The sequence below is a fragment of the Martes martes genome (genome assembly GCF_963455335.1).
Source record: "Martes martes genome assembly, chromosome: 7".
Lineage (NCBI taxonomy): Eukaryota > Metazoa > Chordata > Mammalia > Carnivora > Mustelidae > Martes > Martes martes.
In genome coordinates this window covers 139,924,285-139,941,561 of record NC_137894.1, presented here as the reverse complement: position 1 = coordinate 139,941,561, position 17,277 = coordinate 139,924,285, and the positions used below count along the sequence as shown (strand labels likewise).

The 17,277-nt window shown below is 52.4% G+C and overlaps 1 protein-coding gene across 2 annotated transcripts in view; it reads right to left on the bottom strand.

Annotated features, from left to right (window-relative positions):
- EVL (Enah/Vasp-like) overlaps positions 1-17,277 on the bottom strand; it is a 146,133-nt gene that overhangs the window by 59,432 nt on the left and 69,424 nt on the right. Inside the window, exon 1 of one of the 2 annotated variants that reach the window (XM_080807646.1) lies at positions 12,627-12,776. The exons of the other annotated variant lie outside the window; for it this stretch is intronic. Coding sequence (XP_080663772.1) covers positions 12,627-12,637 — 11 coding nt within the window. The 5' untranslated portion in view covers positions 12,638-12,776. Of the gene's footprint in view, positions 1-12,626; positions 12,777-17,277 lie in introns of those variants that run through there. 2 annotated transcript variants of the gene reach the window in all.

The following is a 17,277-nucleotide window of genomic DNA, read 5'->3' as shown; positions in this document are numbered from 1 at the left end:
GGAACAAATGGTCCAACCCCATTGTCATCTGGGCTTTTTTATTTTTTTAAGATTTTATTTATTTATTTGACAGAGATCACAAGTAGGCAGAGAGGCAGGCAGAGGGAGGGGGAAGCAGGCTCCCCGATAGGCAGAGAGCTCGATGTGGGGCTCGATCCCAGGACCCTGAGATCACAACCCCAGCCGAAGGTAGACGCCTAACCCGCTGAGTCACCCAGACGCCCCCCACCCCGCCTTTTTTAAAGATCTGATTTATTTGAGAGGTAGCCAGAGAGAGCAGAGCAGGAGAGAGAGGCAGAGAGAGAAGCAGGCTTTCAGCTGAGCAGGGAGCCTGATGGGGGGCTCGATTCTGGGACCTTGGGATCATGACTGGAGCCGAAGGCAGATGCTTAACCGATAGCCACCCAGGTGCCCCAGTACTATCTGAGCCCAGCCCCGAGTAAGGTCTTATAACTGGTTCAGCACTTAACTCTTTTAGAGGACACAACAGAGACAGCTACTGAAGACCTGCTGAAATCCCTCCATTAGAAGGAAAAGAGCAGGCCACGCCCCAACTTTCTGTATGCAACCGGGGATCTTCCTGGACTCGACATAAAAAACCACTCGTGCGTTTGGAGAGAAAACTCCTAGGCAGGAGCAGCTTGTGGCAGGGCGGTGTGCGCAGCCGGAAGTCCGCCTCCGGCTCTCGCCCCATCGGCGCTTCTGGAAGAGGACAGGATCTCTGCCCACCAGCTCTCGGACCTGACCGACATAACTGGGAAGGAGGTTTCTGGACTTGTCCCAGGCTCACAGTCTCCAGGAAAGTCACCTGGGAATCCCTTTCCACCCTCCAAGTATTTCTTAACTCTTTTAGAGCACAAAACAGGTACTTGTGGGCACAGGAATTTATAAAAAATTGAAGCCTGTCATTTCCCTCCTAGTGGCAGATGAGATATTCACAAAGCTTTGAAGAACCCTTTTGTTAGGCGCCTTAGAGGAGAGAAACTGTGTGATTCTGGGCCTCTTTTTCAACAAAAACTTAAAGGACAGTGTGTAAATTCAACTAAGGACAGAGGACATAAGGCCAAAAAGGGAACAGAGAGGAACGGGGCTAACCACAGACGCTTGCTGGAGAGCTACGTGTGGGCCTGGGCTGGGAGCCACACAGCACGGAGGTGGCTCCCGCAGCCCCGTGCTGTCTCTGCGGCTATCTCGGCCCTTTCTGTTGGTCCTGCTCCTCTGGGTCCGCGTACACACCCCCTTCCCCAGGAGGCTGTGAGTGCCTCGAAGGCGGGACCCCACTGTTTGCCCCTTCGTAACCCCAGTGGTTTGTATGATGCAGACGCCAAGTGTCTGTGGAATGCACGATTCTGAGTAAGTGTGTTTATGACCGTGAGCCCGTGGGAACGTCCCATTTACGGTCCCACTCCGTTTATTCTCAGACAGCGAGCAGCTGCCACATAAAAGCATCTGTTCCGGCTTACCGACACTGCTGTCTGTCTCAAGACGCCCGGGATCTGAGGTGCTCACCGTGCCCAGTGCCGGGGGGGGGGCTGCTTCTGCAGGAGCCCTCGGCCTCACCCCCCTGCACGCCCAGGCCTGGGGAGACCAAAGGCTGTTCTGGGCGAGGACGGGCTGCCCTTCCCAGCCCCTCTGGCCGAGGAACCACATGCCCTGTCCTCAGATCTCTTCTGCAGGGACAAGGATGGTACCTCCCTGTCCCCCAGCTCCCGCAGAGCCTCTTGCTCAGCCCAGTGCCCTGATGTGGTCGCCCCCTGCAGACAGATCAAGTCATCACACTCTCCCACTGTCTCCCCAGCAGGACTGGGGACAGGGTTTGCCTGGGCCTAAGGGGTTTCCCGGAAGGCAGGTTATTTGGCACATCCCAGGCAGACCAGGGTGAGGGGCCACCCTCCTGGGAGCTCCTTCTTTATCTTTCACTCAACAGCCGTCACAGGGTTAAGCACCTGATAAGCACCCATGAACGTGAGTTTGGCTGCTGTGAGTCAGTGTGCAGGTGCCCACTGCTACCCCCGCTGCTCACTCTGGCTCTCCCTTCTCTTCCATCAGGCTCCTGCCTGCCTGCTTCCCTCATTTCTTTGCCACTTGCTCATGCTCCCGGCCCCTCTGGAACCTGGCTTCTGTCCCCGACGGACACAAGGTCGCTGGCGCACACTTCCCAGGGCAGGCGGCTGCTCTGGAGTTCTCAAACCTCTCGTCTCTCGTACTGAACAATGCTGCGACAATGTCCATACTTTTGAAGATCTCTCCTGCTTCTGCCTCTGCCTCCTCCCTGGCTCCCACTTCTCTCTGGTGGCTCCCTGAAGGCTTCTTCGTTTGAGGTTTTCTACTCGTGCTTAAAATGGGGGCCACAGAAAGGCTTAACGAGTCTAAGAACTCCCTGAAATTATTTGCAAAAGTGAGTGTGCAACTTTTTCTGAAGTAGGTTTTCACCGTGTTCTCAAGGGGCCGTTGCTCCAAACCAGACTGTAAAACCACTTTAAATCTTGGTGCTCCCCAATGTGAACCAGTTAGACTTTCTTCTCTTCTCACCTTGCGCTCACGGTTCTCAAAACTGTGTGCGGCGTGAGAATCAGGTAAGGTGTTCATTAAAACGCAAATTCTCAGACCCCTCTTCCAGAGAGCCTTCCCAAGTGTCGGCACTCAGAGCAGTACCGGGAGCCCTGCAGCCTACACCGAAGACTCGGGTCCGATCCCTGCTCTCGGCAGCCCCGTGGGCCCTCACACTCTGGGCCTTGCCTACCTTGTTCATGACTCACTGTCCCCATTCTCCATGGCCTCGCTGCTCTAGCTCGTGCTGCTCCCTCGGCCCGGGATGCTTTTTCTAGCCTAGCTTCCCAGTAATTCCTACTCATCCTACAGACCTGAGACCCATGTTACTTTGGCTAGAAAGCGCTCCTGGAAGCCCCAGGCTGAGTTAGATGGTCCTTCTCGGAACCCAGTTGGCATATCCTATGCCTTGGCACAGAACAGGTCTCACGGCAGGGGACTCCCAACAGCCTTCTACCTTGGGTCCCTCTGCTGGGCATGAGTGCCACCAAGGTGGGGACCACTTCCTTAAGACAGGCTTCCCTGTGGGGTGGTCAAAGGCTTAGTCCACAGTTCTGGTCCCACCCGTTTACCTTGGGCGTTCCAGGACAATAGGGCAAATTCCTTGTGCTCTCCGGACACTGGGCTGCCCACACCGTGCCTGGCGCCGAGTGTGAGGAAGGGCGGTCTGTCCAGGGCCCAGCCGGCAGCTTGGCGGTAAAGCCACGTCGGATGGCGAAAGCATCCTCCTGACGCTAGGCCAGTTAAAATGACTTGCTACGATTACTCAAGAAACTGAAGGAAGAAAGGAGTTCCCTCTGCCTAAGGTGTCTTCTCCCTCCTATGCCCACAGGTCTGCTCTTCACCTTTTCTTAAAGCTCGGGCCAAGTGCCGCTGCCTTCAGCAAACATCTGGCTCATTCCCATTCACTTGGTAACTACGAAGGGAACAGCACGATGCAAGGCTCTGGGGAGAAAAAGGACATGTCCCTGCCCCGAACGGATTACAGTCTAGCAGGAAGCATGAACAGGTACGAAGTGGGCATGCTAATGCCGTCACAGGGAAATCATGGGGTTCTGCGGGAGGAATTCTCTTCCGTAAAACAAAGCCAAGAAAATGTAGGTATTTTTCTCTGTGCAGGTGCCCAGTATCCAGTACAGTCCGCGTGCTCAACACGAGTGTGTCTGCCCCTTGCCCCTCTTGTTGGCCCTGTGTCCTCTGATCACTTTCAAGCTTTGCTGATAGCTCTTTTGCTTATCTTCCTCCCAAGGAGAGCTGCTGGAGAGCAGACCCCAGGGTGAGCCATCAGCTCCCCCATGGCCTTCCCGATGGAGTCTGGGACCACGGCCCTCATGAGCCCAGGCTCAGCAGCTGCTGAGTGAACTAGTTAAGTGACGAGGGAACAGGGGAGGCCAGAGAGAAGTGGCCATAAATAAATGTTCCCAAAGCCAAGCAGAAACAGAGCCAGACTCTGAGGCGGCTGGTAAAGTCCTGACTTGTTTACTTTCAACATGCAAGCGATGAAAGTGAACTTGAAAAGTGGGCTGAGAATCATCCGGAAGGAAGCCCCTCAGCCGGCAGCAGGGCAGCCGCCGCGGGAGGTGGGGGCCATGGAAACCTGTCTGGGTGCTCTGGCGTGCGAGGCTACCCCCCAGCACCACGGCGAGGCGCAGAGGGGAGGGGACTGTCCTCTCCTTCGCCACCCTCTCTCTCTGAAGCATGAAGCGCCCCTCCTGCCCGATGTGCAGGTCCCTCGCGTCAAAGCCCATGTGATTCATGGGATACTCAATGATTCTCATGAGCAAGTGATCACATCTGTCCCCACGTTATATGAAGTGATTTGTCCCCAACGACAGGCACCACTAGCTCAGACCCTGTCTTCCTCCCTTCTCTGGAGGCCTCTGCTTCTGGCTTCTAGGGCCTTACTCGCTGGGTGCTCCCACTCACCCTTCAACTCTGCCTCCACGAACACACGCCACACCCCTCGGCCCTCGCCTGCTGTGCTGTCTCCTCTGGGCCCCATCAGCAGAGTGCGGGCCCCCTACCCGCTCCATTCCAGTCCCTCTCTCTAGGACCACCGGTGGCCTTCCATTTGCCAGAGGTGACAGACTTGCCCTCGTTCTCGTCCTCTTGGCCCCTTTCTGCACCCTTCCGTTGGCTGACGGTGCTAGCAGCTTGGTTCATTTCTACTCTGCCCCTTTTCCGAGCAGTCTTTCCCAGTGAACAGGGGCAGAAAGGAAAAATCTGGGGGGCTGGTGTGAGCCAGGGACCAGAGATGTATCAGAAACACAGGCCAGGGGCATCGAGTCGACACCGTCCATCACAGAGACAGTGTGGGGAGTGAAGGGGGCCCGGGCCTGGCCTGTCATTAGCTGATGACATGGCTTCAGGGGAGCACACGCAAGACTCTGGAAAATGAGAGACGCGATCTTTCTTGACTAGGTTTTCAGTTTCTTGGAGCTTGGATACGTCTGAGGAGATAAATCGGAGAACAGTTTATGAACACGATCGGCCCCCGGCTACCATCTTGGGCAAGCAGATGCTGGCTCTGGTAATGGCACATCTGTGTGAGCGGAGAGTTGGGTGGAATCAGCGTGAGGTGCCTCTGTACCCACACGCAGAGCTGTCACGGCCTCTTATTCCGTCAGTCTCTACAGAGGAAACCAAGGTCTCCGGCGGGTTCTTCCCTGTGGCCTGGAGAATCACCTTGGGTGTCCAGGCGGGACTTGGGCTGTCAGGTTCTGTCCTGCGGAGCATCCAGAGCTTGGGCTCATCCCTGGGAGGGGCCCCTCCAGCCAGGCCTTGATGCCGGGGCAGCTCAAATGCCCTGCTCTGCCGGGACTCTCCTCCACCTGTCCTCTGTGTCATCTCCTGACAGTGATCCCTTCCCGCTGCGAAGAAGCGGCTTCACCTTTCCTTATGCCACTTATCACTGTACAGAAGGGCTGCTGCTTTTCTCTGTCCCCCATGAGGATAGTTCTTTTTTGGTTTGTTTTAAAAATATTGTTCATCGTGGTAGCCCTGGTGCTTGTGACTAGTGACTGCTCAGTAAACACCTTCAGATAAACGTCTGCTTTAACATTCGCCTACACCATGATGTCCCAGTTCAGTGACTGAGGGACACAGGGACTTGGAATGACAGCTCTGTCAGAGCCGAGAAATAATAATAAGTACTTTATTCAGATGGAGGAACCAGGCCTGGAGAAGGGGAGTGTTTCCTAGGGTCCTGTGCTGTTATGTGGAAGGGCCGTGTCTAGACCACAGATCTTCCTTTCTGCCATACAACAGGGCTTTTCTGCTTTATTTAGTAAAGCATTTTTTTTTTTTTTAGTAAAGCATTTTTAACACATGTAACTTATCTCTTCTATTTTTTTTTTCTGAACCATTTGAAAGTTGCAGATATCGTGTTACTTCAATCCTAAGGTTTTTAGCACACATTTCTTTAAAATAAGGACATTCTAATGTATAATTTAAATACCATTATTACATTTAAGAAAATACCTTACTAATAGCTAATACAGAGCCCACCTTAAAGTCACCTAATTTACCCCCAAATGTTTGATTTGTATGGGTCCACGATCTATAGCATGACATTTGGTTGCACTGTCTGCTTATTCTCTCCCAAGCTAGAATGTTAGGCCATTTTTTGTTTTTCATCGATGTTGACTTTTTTGTGTGAAGAGCTCAGGCCAATTGCCTTGTAGGCCCATCCACATTCTGGACTGTTTCCTCACGACTGGATTGGGCAAGAACCCGGCACAGGTGATGGTGGTACTTACTGGATCCCAGCCCAGCAGGAGGCACCCAATGCTAGCGGCCTCCTCTTCCAGACGCAAAGTGGATTAAGGGAATGGCCGCCAGATCTCTCCAGTGGAAAGGTGCACTGCCCCCTTGAGAATGAGTTAACCATTCATCGGGTGGCTTTTTTCCCCTCTAAGTGGCAACAGGCTCGAAATATGTTTAATGTTAGGTTCTCAACTTAAAACATGTACTCAGTCTGGGATGTGGTGTCACCTCAAGTGAAACCAGGCACCTTCTCCCCAGATCTCAGGGCCCCTCCTCTGCCGCAGGAGCCGCCATCTTGAACTGGGGGCTCGCCGGTTCTGTGTGCGCCTCCTGCAGCTCACGCTCATAGTGGACTATTTTACAAAAGTGGTTCTCGAGACTTTTTTGTTTCAGGACCACCTTACGCCCATAAAAACTACTGAGGATGCCAAAAAGCTTCTGTTTACGTAGCTTAAATCTATCCGTATTCACCACAGTTGAAACGAAAACTGAGAACTTTCTAAAACACAAGAACGCACAAGCACCCATTTCATTACCTGTCACAGTGACAATGTCAACACATGTCATGTAGCTTCTGGAAAGTTCCACCGTGTGCTTGTGAGATAAGAGTGAAAAAGGCAAACAATGTCTTAATGTTATTATAAATATAGTTTTGACTCACAAACCCCTAAAAGGGCGGTTCTCCTGACCACATTTGAGAACGGCTGAACTACGGCAACGAAAACAGTGGGTGAGGTCTGCGTGTTTTCAAACGCAGAAACTCAAATGCTGACTGTTTGAGCCCCACTTTTGTAAGCGTCAGAATGAAAGGAAGGCTTTGGCTGTATGAAGCCTAAATTTGCATGAGCCCAGACATCTTTCCTTCCATCTGAACTGGTTGGGAGGGTCAGCCTGCTCTGTCACCTACCATCGAGGTGTTTGCCTTTTCTCTGCTATAATGCCACTGGCCCAGATGCTTGGACAGCTGTTCTCCACTTCTCTGCGGAGTCTAGTGGAATCTGGAAAAAAACACTCCAACCAACTGTTGCGAGAGTCTGATATTCTCAGACAGAAGCTGTCTCACACCCACTTCCCACACTTTCTTTCCAGGCCACCAACATAACCCTTTCTGTGGGGAGCCGCCCGATAGTCCATGAGGACACTGGGGCTCCTCAAACCTCAGAAACGTTTATAAATTCCGGTACATGCCTATGGCCTCGCAGTCTGTGATTCTGCTTACTTGTGTAAGTGGAATGGGTTTCAACACAGCCTTGGGAGAGCTACAGAGATCTGGCTGGACCCAGGACTGGGGCAGTATGCTTATCTCCAAGGGTAAATTAATAGCTGAGGAAGGAGACCTGGCTGAGCCCCAGCAGATACCCCTGATCATTAGCATGGCAATCAGCTCAGTTCATGACATACCTGAGCAAGCACAGGGACAGGCAGAAAGGAGTGGCACCATGCCCTGGGTGCGCAGATGACGAATGACTGACAGACACGGGCGCAGGGTGCCACAGGAGGACAGAGGAGGTCTCCGTGTCTCTCGTGGTATGAATGGTGTGAAATCAGGGACTGCGTGATAACAGAAATTAGGAGGCCCTGGTCCGAACCTTGACTCTGCAACTCGGGGTGAGTTCCTTCAAGAGGCTACAGCTAAGCTTAGCTTTTGAGAACACAAGAGATCTGGTTTCAAATCCAACTCTGTCAAGTGAGACCACCGCGACCTGGAGTGAGTGACCTCTCTGCTGAGCCCTGTTCTTACCTGCAAGCTGGGACCAACAGTACAACGCCTCAGAGGATGAGGATTAAATACAGCGTCCATCACAATGCCTGGCACGGAACACTTTAGAAAGGATAACTGTTGTTCCTTTTTGCCTTTCTGGGTGCAGCCACCAAAGTAAAACCACTGGATGAGACCGGTCGCCGCCTTCAGCCCAGGACACCCGAGGAACACCGGCCGCCTTCAGCCCAGGACACCCGAGGAACACCGGCCGCCTTCAGCCCAGGACACCCGAGGAACACCGGCCGCCTTCAGCCCAGGACACCCGAGGAACACCGCACACTCTCATGAGATCGGCCCGGAACCCATGTGGTCATGTGTCTCAGTTGGAGGCACATCTGATTCTTTGGAACAAGGGAAGACAGAGAAGTTTCAAGAAGCTCTCCAAGTGACCTAGCTACATGGCCCTGGGAGCAGCTGCTGAACAACGTGCTCTCCAATGGCCTGTCTGGCTGTAAGCTTGTGGACTCTGACTCGCCTGTGACGACGACATGTTCAGGAAACGCTCCTCTTAGAGGCAGTCTTCAAGCCCTGCTGCGGAGGCAGAGGTATGGGTCGGACCCGGGCTGTGTGAGGCTTCTCACACCTTTACGCATTCAACATCTGAGGGTGGTGGAACAAGGGGCAATCAGTGCGCCGGAGCAGCCAACCAGCTACTGGACAGGGAGCCTCGGCGCCTCCACCACCCGAGAGCGAGCGGAACGTCTGCTCCTCTGGCCTCTTCTCCACCACGCCGCGTGGGGAGCTGCACTGAGAAGGAGCTTTGGTGGCCGGGCATCTCCAGCACACACATCAAACGCAGTTAATTAAATCCAGCAACTCGATAAATGTAGCAAAACAGACAAGAGCCCCTCCCCTCCTGGAACTTAGATTTTACAGGTGTGGAGAGAGAGATAAGTAATAAAAATAATAAATAAGTTATGTAGTATGTTGGGAGCTGATAAGCCTTTAGAAAAAACAAAACACCAACCAAACACAATGAGGACAAGAGGGAGGCCAGGGAAGGGACTGAAATTAGCGGCTCCACCAGAAAGGGGCAGACACATTCTCTCCCGTGGCCCTTCCTGCCACACTCTGGCATCAGCGGGTTCCCACTCAGCGCAGACTTGTTCGACCACCATTTACCGGGAGCCTGTCTTGCACAGGCTCACAAACCCCACGGACCCCCCAGCTGGCAGTCTAGCTGCTTACATCGTGCCCCCCCACCTCCACCGTGGCAAGAGAAACCACAGGCCACCTGAGTCTGGTTTGATGCACTTCCTTCACACCCACGGGTGACCCAGCGGGATGTCCTGGGGGCCGCATCTCCACAGCGCATCCTGAGCCCGGCTCTTGCTCCCCACTGACACTGACTGTCCCCTCCCTAGTCCCAACCGCCCCCTCTCACCTGGACGACTCCAAGCCCGCCTGGAGGTCTCCCTGCCTCCACTCGTGCCACAACACAGATCCTGAGCCACCCAGAATGATTCTTCTCAGTCCTCCATCGGATGCCTTTCCCCGTGCTCACCACCCTCCAAAAGGTTTCCCACGACACAACAAACAAAATCTAACCCCCTCACCAGGCTTGCCGGCTCTGCGTAAGAATTCCTGTCCACTTCTCGGCCAGTGTCGCCCTTCCCTCTCCCCTGGTTCACACAGCTTCAGCCTCCTTGCCCTCTGACCCCTGACCCCACCAAACTGTTCCCGTCAGGGCCTTTACACTTGCTGTCCCTCCCTATGTGCCCCCACCTCATGCTTCCATCTCCAGACTTTTGCATGGTGGCCTCACGACATCATGGCAGAGGTGTCTGAATAAAGGTCCCCCACCTGGGTGCTAGGTGAGACGATGGCCTGGTCATTTGCAACCAGCCTCTGGTGCTGTTTGGTCTCTCCATCTTTGGCTTATGGTTTCTTGACTGCTTCCCCTCCCTACCCTGCCCGCAGTGTAGTTTCAGGACAGGACGGCCCGTCTCGTTCCCTTGTTTCCCTGGCGCCTGGAGCAGCCCCTGACTGACGCCGACCGGGATGCTTGCTCAGTGCCTTTTTCTTTTTTTTTTAAGATTTTATTTATTTATTTGACAAAGAAAGAGATCACAAGCAAGCAGAGAGGCAGGCAGAGATATAGGGGGAAGCAGGTTCCCTGCCGAGCAGAGAGCCCGATGGGGGGCTCGATCCCAGGACTCTCAGATTATGACCTGAGCTGAAGGCAGAGGCTTTAACCCACTGAGCCGCCCAGGCACCCCGCTCGGTGCCTTTCTGAAAATCATGCACTATCCTTCGGAGTTCACCCGAGGTCCCACTTTCTCCTCAGAGTCGGTCCTGACAGCCCCAACGTCTCAACTCCTGCTGCTCGTCCCGTCTACACTCATCACTGTGTGCCGCGTGGCTCTGGGGACTCGTGGGCTCTCCACTCCCGAGTGCTGTCCCCCCGACCCTGTGCATCTCTGCATGCCCGAGCAGAGCAGCTCTCAAGTCAGTGCGGAAGGGCAGCACGGAGCCAGCAGCCCGGAGCTCAAGGCTATGTTTCCCAGCAAGTCGCTCCTTCTCTGCCTTGGTTTCTTCCTCTGTGCCATGGAAGCACAAAACCAAGCGCCGCTGCCCTCAGGACTGCCGACAGAATGAAAGGCAACACTGCCAGCGTGGTCCGGGCCATGGGCTCCGTGCACTCCCGCTCCGAGCCCACGGCCAAGTGCTCGGGGAAATGCTGCTTGGCTTCTGGGTGGCCGGAGCGGGCGCCGGAAGAAAAGTTGCTATGATCCGAAGGCCCCGTGGATGCCCGCTACAGGCACGCGGGTGAACGCAATCTAGATGTCGTACCCCGTTAGGTCAGCAGCCGGAGGACCAAAAAGCCTGCAGGTTTTCCAGCAGCTCTGCTCGTGGCTACTGACGCTGCCTCACCAGCCGGGTGTGGGGAGGCCGTGCAGGACCCTGGGCTTTCCGCCTGGCTGGGCCACCACCTCCTTCACCAGACTGGTCCTGCCAGGGCTCTCCGCCTCCGTTTCCTGATCTGTGTACCTCAGAACCGGACTCACTAGGAAGTATCCAGACTTCAAGATCAACATTGCCAATACACATTTTTTTCCCTCAAAGAGATACTGAAGAATACTTTACGAAGATAACAGACAGTTAATTTGGCTGAAGTGGAGGGTAAGAGGCCCAAAGCACCACTGACCTGGTTGCCCGACTGTGGGTCGGCTCTAAGGGCCTTTCAAGATGGAGAACTTTAAGACTCTTACTATTTTAAAAAACCTTAAAAACACCTGTTTTGCTTCCTCCCTCTTTACTTCGGACTCATTTTTCTGCAGCGGCAGTGGACAGGGTAAGTAAACTGCCTGAGCTTTTCACACTGTAATTCACGGCTGAAAACGACTCTGGTCCTCACCCACTCTGGAAGTTCACACGCCTTTGAAATCGAAGTATTCGGTTCTCCACAGCTCCACCCACAAGTCCTTCAGAGTTATAGGAAAATTACTAAAGTGATAGAAAACCGGCTGCAAAGGAGCAGGAATAAAGCCAACCACAAAGAGACAGTGTTTCCCAGGCCCTGGCGACTCCGGGCCGGGAGGAAAGGATTCCGACAGCCTGGCCGAGGCTGCGACGCCCCCTCACCAAATACCCGCTGGGAGCAGAAGGCGTATGGGCCACGATCTGCTCGCCATGGGGCCGGCTCTATTAGCTCGCTGCCAAACGCTTCCAGAACGCCTGTGCGGCGCCCTGGGAAAAACGCAGGGGGCGGCCGTCCTGCTTCTCACAGCCATGCGACCCTAGGCCAGAGCCCCTGCTTTCCAGAGGCTGGCTTCTTCCTCCTCAAAAGCCGAGTGCTGACACCTTCCTGATCCGCCAACACGGCCGACAGACCCAAGTAAGAAAACCGGTGAAGCAGCACTTTGTACAGCGAGGGCGACACAAAGTACTGAGTTAATCAAGTTGACACCCCAAGTTCCCGGGGGACAGAACTGTCTTATCACCGGCCACATTTCCTGGGGTAGCAGCGTAGGGAGAATCACAGCTGAGGTGTCACCCCAACATCGGAGAGAGTGCCCACAAGGAGACGCGCAGTGTGGCCTGGCTGCCACCTGCGCACGGCCTGAGTGGTGGGAGTCTGAGGGGCCGATGGCCTCGGTCACCAGTCTCTCAAGCAGGTCAGGACTCTGCTAGTCAGTTCCTGAAGTTTCCATTTAAAAAGGAATCAGTGATTCCCTCTTTGCCCAACTTGAGAGCCCAGGACCTCAGAGCCAAACCACAACCCCCTCGATGGTTCCGAGCCCGTCTACAATCAGAGGCAGCCGTCTGACTTCTGAGCACTGCCTTCAACACAGAAGCCATTACAGATCACAGACATCGAGGGACACGGGCCTATTTAATGACACACCAGAAGATGGAGAGGGGGTGGGCTCTGTGCCTAACTTGCCCCGAGATCCCGGGTAAGTCCCTCGCCCTCTGGTCCCGGATCTTCCCTTTAGTATAACAAGGGGGCCTGGGATGATTTCTATGGTCCCTTCAGCTCTACATGATTATGAGTCTAGGTTTCCTCTTGACATTCCTCTGTCCCCTTTTTGGTCCCCATACTCACCCCGTGGCCATGGCTGAAAGGCTTAAGCACAGGGAACCCTGAGGAGGCGAGTCCTGTCCTCCCACAGGCTATGCCGATCAGAGGACCACGGACCCTCGGAGGGCAGCAACTTGACTTTTAGACTCTACTTAAGACCAAACAGGAAAAGGAAGCTGAACCAGAGACAAAGGGGAAACAAACCCCAGTTACAAACTGAAACCCAGGGAGAAGAGAGAGAAACGAGAGGCTCAGAGCGCAGAGCCCCCACCTCCCGACGTGGGCGGCTGAGCCACCGCGCCACCCCACGGCGCTCCCATGGCCCACGGCCCGGCCTCCAGCCCCGAAGCAAAGCCCTTCTGGGGAGGCTGCAGCCGCCGGCTGGGGCTGGGGGTGGGACCTGTGGTGGTCCCCACCTGCCCCCCCCCCCCGGCCTGCTCCCTGCCGCCCCGCTCGGCCACAGCCACCTGAGAGGCCTGGGCCTAGCTCTTCCCACCTGCTACAGAAGGGGGGGGGGTCCCTGTGGGCGGCTTCGTGGAGGCTTTTGTGAAAAGCCTCGGAGAGCTCAGACGTGCCCTCCCCGACCCTCTGGAGAAGGCAGGCCACAGGGCGACGTTTAGGGACCTGCTGAAGGTTTACTGTTGACTCTGGTATCAGTTTTGCTCCTGGAAGAGGAGACGCTTGTCTCTAAGGCGGAGAGCTCCGTCCGCAGCTGAGGGCCTGCCGGGAAAGGCGCGAGGAACACTGGAAAGCGGGCTTCGTCACTTGCTCACTGAGTGACCCTGGGGCTGTGGCTTCCTCAGCTGGGGGGCGGGGGGGGGGCTCGCAGCCCCGACCCTGCCCGCCTCCACCGGGCTGTGGTGGACAAGAGGCCCATTCCCAGTCCCTCACTCAGGCCTGTGCTTGGCCCAGGAGACGGCACGCTGGAGAGGACGGCTGTCTTTCAAGTCCTGGAAGGGCTTTCGGAGTCTAGAAAGGAAGACACTGGAATGCTAGTGAATACATGGGGTAAAATGCTATCACTGGTACAGGGAAAAACAGCTCCGCGAAGGAAGGAAGGAACAGCTCTCAGGGACAGCTGACAGCGCTCTGGATGTTGAGCCTGTAAGAGGCTTGCAAAGAAGGTCCTTCCCTCTGAGCTCTGCTGTAGGAGCACGACACAAATTTTGACATAACTGTGCATTTCATTTTCCTTGACTTCGAAATATTCTCTCTTTTTCCACAGGACTACTTCTTTTATCTAGGGGTTATTTAGAAGCATTTTAATTTCTGTTTCTTAAACATCTGTTACTGTTACTTATTTCTAATTTAATTCTATTGTGGACAAAGAACATACTCAGCACAGCTTCCTTTGTTTCCCCAGGGAGGCTTTCAATCCTTTCAGATTTACGGAGACTAGTTTAGTGGCCCGGCAGGTAGTTTACACAGTGAATGGACTGTGTGCACAGGGACGTGTGTGTTAAAGGTGGGTACAGTGTTCTAAAAGTGTCAGGTCGGTGCTGTTCAGATCTAAGTCCTTACTGGTTTATTGTCTAATGGTTCTGTCAACTGCTGAGAGAAAGGGTTAAAGTCTCCAGCTGGTGACAGTGGATTTGTCTATTACTCTCTTTAATTCTGTCCATTTAAAAAAAAAAACTATTTATTTGACAGAGAGAGAGATAGGGAGATCACAAGTAGGCAGAGAGGCAGGCAGAGAGAAAGGGGGAAGCAGGCTCCCTGCCGAGCAGAGAGCCCGATGCGGGGCTCGATCCCAGGACCCTGGAATCATGAGCTGAAGGCAGAGGCTAAACCCACTGAGCCACCCAGGGGCCCCTAATTCTGTCCATTTTTACTTCATGTATTTTGGAGCTCTTGCTCGGTACATAAACTTTTTTTTTTTAAATATTTTATTTATTTGACAGAGATCACAAGTAGGCAGAGAGGCAGGCAGAGAGAGGGGGAAGCAGGCTCCCCGCGGAGCAGAGAGCCCGATGGGGGGCTTGATCCCAGGGCCCTGGGATCATGACCTGAGCCAAAGGCAGAGGCTTTAACCCACTGAGCCACCCAGGCGCCCCGGTACATAAACTTTTATGGTTATTGTATCTTCCTGATGAACTGACCCTCTCATCAATATGAAATGTCCCTCTTTACCACTAGTATCATTTTTGTCTTTAAATTTACTTTGTCTGTTAACGTAGGCATTTGGGTTTTCTTGTTGCCTGGGGTATCTTTCTCCACCCCGTACTGGTTTTCTGTTGTTTCTGTAACAAATTACTGTGCACTTAGAGCTTGTAACACAAATTTATGATCTTAAGTTTTGTGAGATAATAGGTCAGAGATCTCAAGGGTCTCACTGAGCTAAAATTAAGGTGTTGGGAGCGCTGGCTTTCCTTCTGGAGGCTCTACAGAATAATTTCCTGGCCTTTTAGCCAAGAGGCCCCCCACCCTCCTTCCCCATGGCCCCTTCCTCCACTTGCGGACTGTAGTACAGCGTCACTACAACTCCTTCTCCCACCCTAAGGTCTCTTCCTGACCACAGCCAGGAAAGGGTCTCCCCTGCTAGCTTCTTCTTGTCCTTGTCAGATCTGGGTTTTGTGGGGGAAAGAGGGGCTTTTATTTTTTCCACTCTTACTGAGGTATAACTGACAAAAACTGTATTGATATGTATAATTTATATTTGAGGTGTGTAACTATGACACGCTGAAGTGTGGTTTTCTTGTTTTCTTTGTATTTTCCCTGCTAGGGTTTCCTAGGATTTCTTGAATATGTAAGTTAAGGTTTTTTAGCAAATTTGGGAAGGTTTTGGTAATTATTTCTTCTAGCATTATTCTTCTGCACCATTTCCTTTCTCCTCTTCCTCCAGGGTTCCAATCACACCCATGTAGACCTCTTGGTATCATCCACAAAGTCACCAAGGCTTTTAATTTTTTCAATATTATTTCCCTGGTTTGCAGATTAGGTGATTTCTATTGACTAGTATCCAAGTCCACTAACCCTTTTTAAATACAATCCCTGATCCACTCTTGATCTCCTGTGATGAATTTTAAAATTTCATCTCTAGTACTAGAATTTTTATTTGGTAAATTTTTTACGATTTCCATTTCTCTGTACGTTTGCTCATTTTATCCATCTTCTAAGTCTCTGAACATATGTATAATAGCAACTTGCCTGCAAACTCAAACTTCAGAGTCACTCTAGGGTCTACTGATTGCTTTTCCCCTTAAGTAGGGGCCACACCTTCTGACTCTATGTCCACTAATTTATGATTGTATGTTAGGCACTGTAATGTCATAATGCGGAGAGTCTGGGTAATACAGTCTTTCTTTAGAGGCACTGAATTTGCCCTAGCAGGCAGGTAAATTACTGGCAGATTCTTTTGGTGAAGTCAAGTGTGTATTCTTTTTTTTTTTTTTTTAAGATTTTATTTATTTATTTGACAGGCAGAGATCACAAGTAGACAGAGAGGCAGGCAGAGAGAGAGGGGAGGCAGGCTCCCTGCTGAGCAGAGAGCCCGATGTAGGGCTCGATCCCAGGACCCTGGGATCATGACCTGAGCCGAAGGCAGAGGCTTTAACCCACAGAGCCACCTAGGCGCCCTTGTATTAATTTTTTAAAGTTTTTTAAAGTTGTATTTCCATTTTGAACTTAGCCCCAGGGTGTGGCCCTTACTCAAGGGCACAGTCCCCACTCCTAAGGTATGGCTGCTCTGGGGTGTCAAGTGAACGCTTGAGGAGCTCGGTGAGGTCTCTTCATTCGGGTGACTAGACTCTCCTAGGTTTCCCAGCACTGCATGAACTTGGCATCATCATTCAGTCCTCAGCCCTACAGCAGGTAACCTGTGCTAGGGCTCATAGTCAAGTCTCATTCCACACGGGCACAGCCAGCCAGCCCTTAGCCAACAACCCAAAGCGAATCCCTACACAAAACTCTATCCTTGCTCCTACCACAAGGCTTCCTTTTCTCTATTTCTTTGTCCTGCAACACCCAGCTATTTTGGTAGCTTAGAATTCCATTATCTGCCTTCTGAGCTCATTAAGATCAACTTTGAGCTTGAGCCCCACCATTCTGTGCCCAAACCAGAAAGAGGCCCCAGGCAGAAAGCCAGAAGCATTGTGGGGCTTATCATGTTTCTTTACTCAAGACTAAGAGCCCTGTGCTACCTATCAATGCCTGAAAACAGCAAGAAAATAATATCTTATGTGAGTTTCAGTATCCATATATTCAGGTGCTTCATATATTTTGTTCAGTTCATAGATTTTTTTTGTTTTTTGTTTTTTTGTCAGGAGAGTAATTCCACAATCATTCCTGTGTCATGGTCTGAAGCAGAAGTCAATGATTATTAAACTTCCAAAGGGTATTCTCTTTCACTTTCTGAGCATTTCCTGAGTGTAAACATCTTCACTGTAAGAAGATGCCTTTTCCTCCCATCCTTCATTCCACTGTCCTCCAGTCATGTTTCTCCTGCCTTTTCTTAGTTTCCATCGATAGATAAGAGGTAAGAGTGACCCTTCTGAGGGCATTTTTTTAACCCTCTCATCTAGCTTTAAGAAGGCACTTATGTAAATTACAAGGACTAAGAAGTGTGGAAAGATTTTCCGCTAGGGTGTTATGAGATACGGATTCTAGCCTATGCTCTATTACTGACACGCCATACATCCTCGGGCATTTATTTCCCCACTCTCAATCCTGGTTTCCT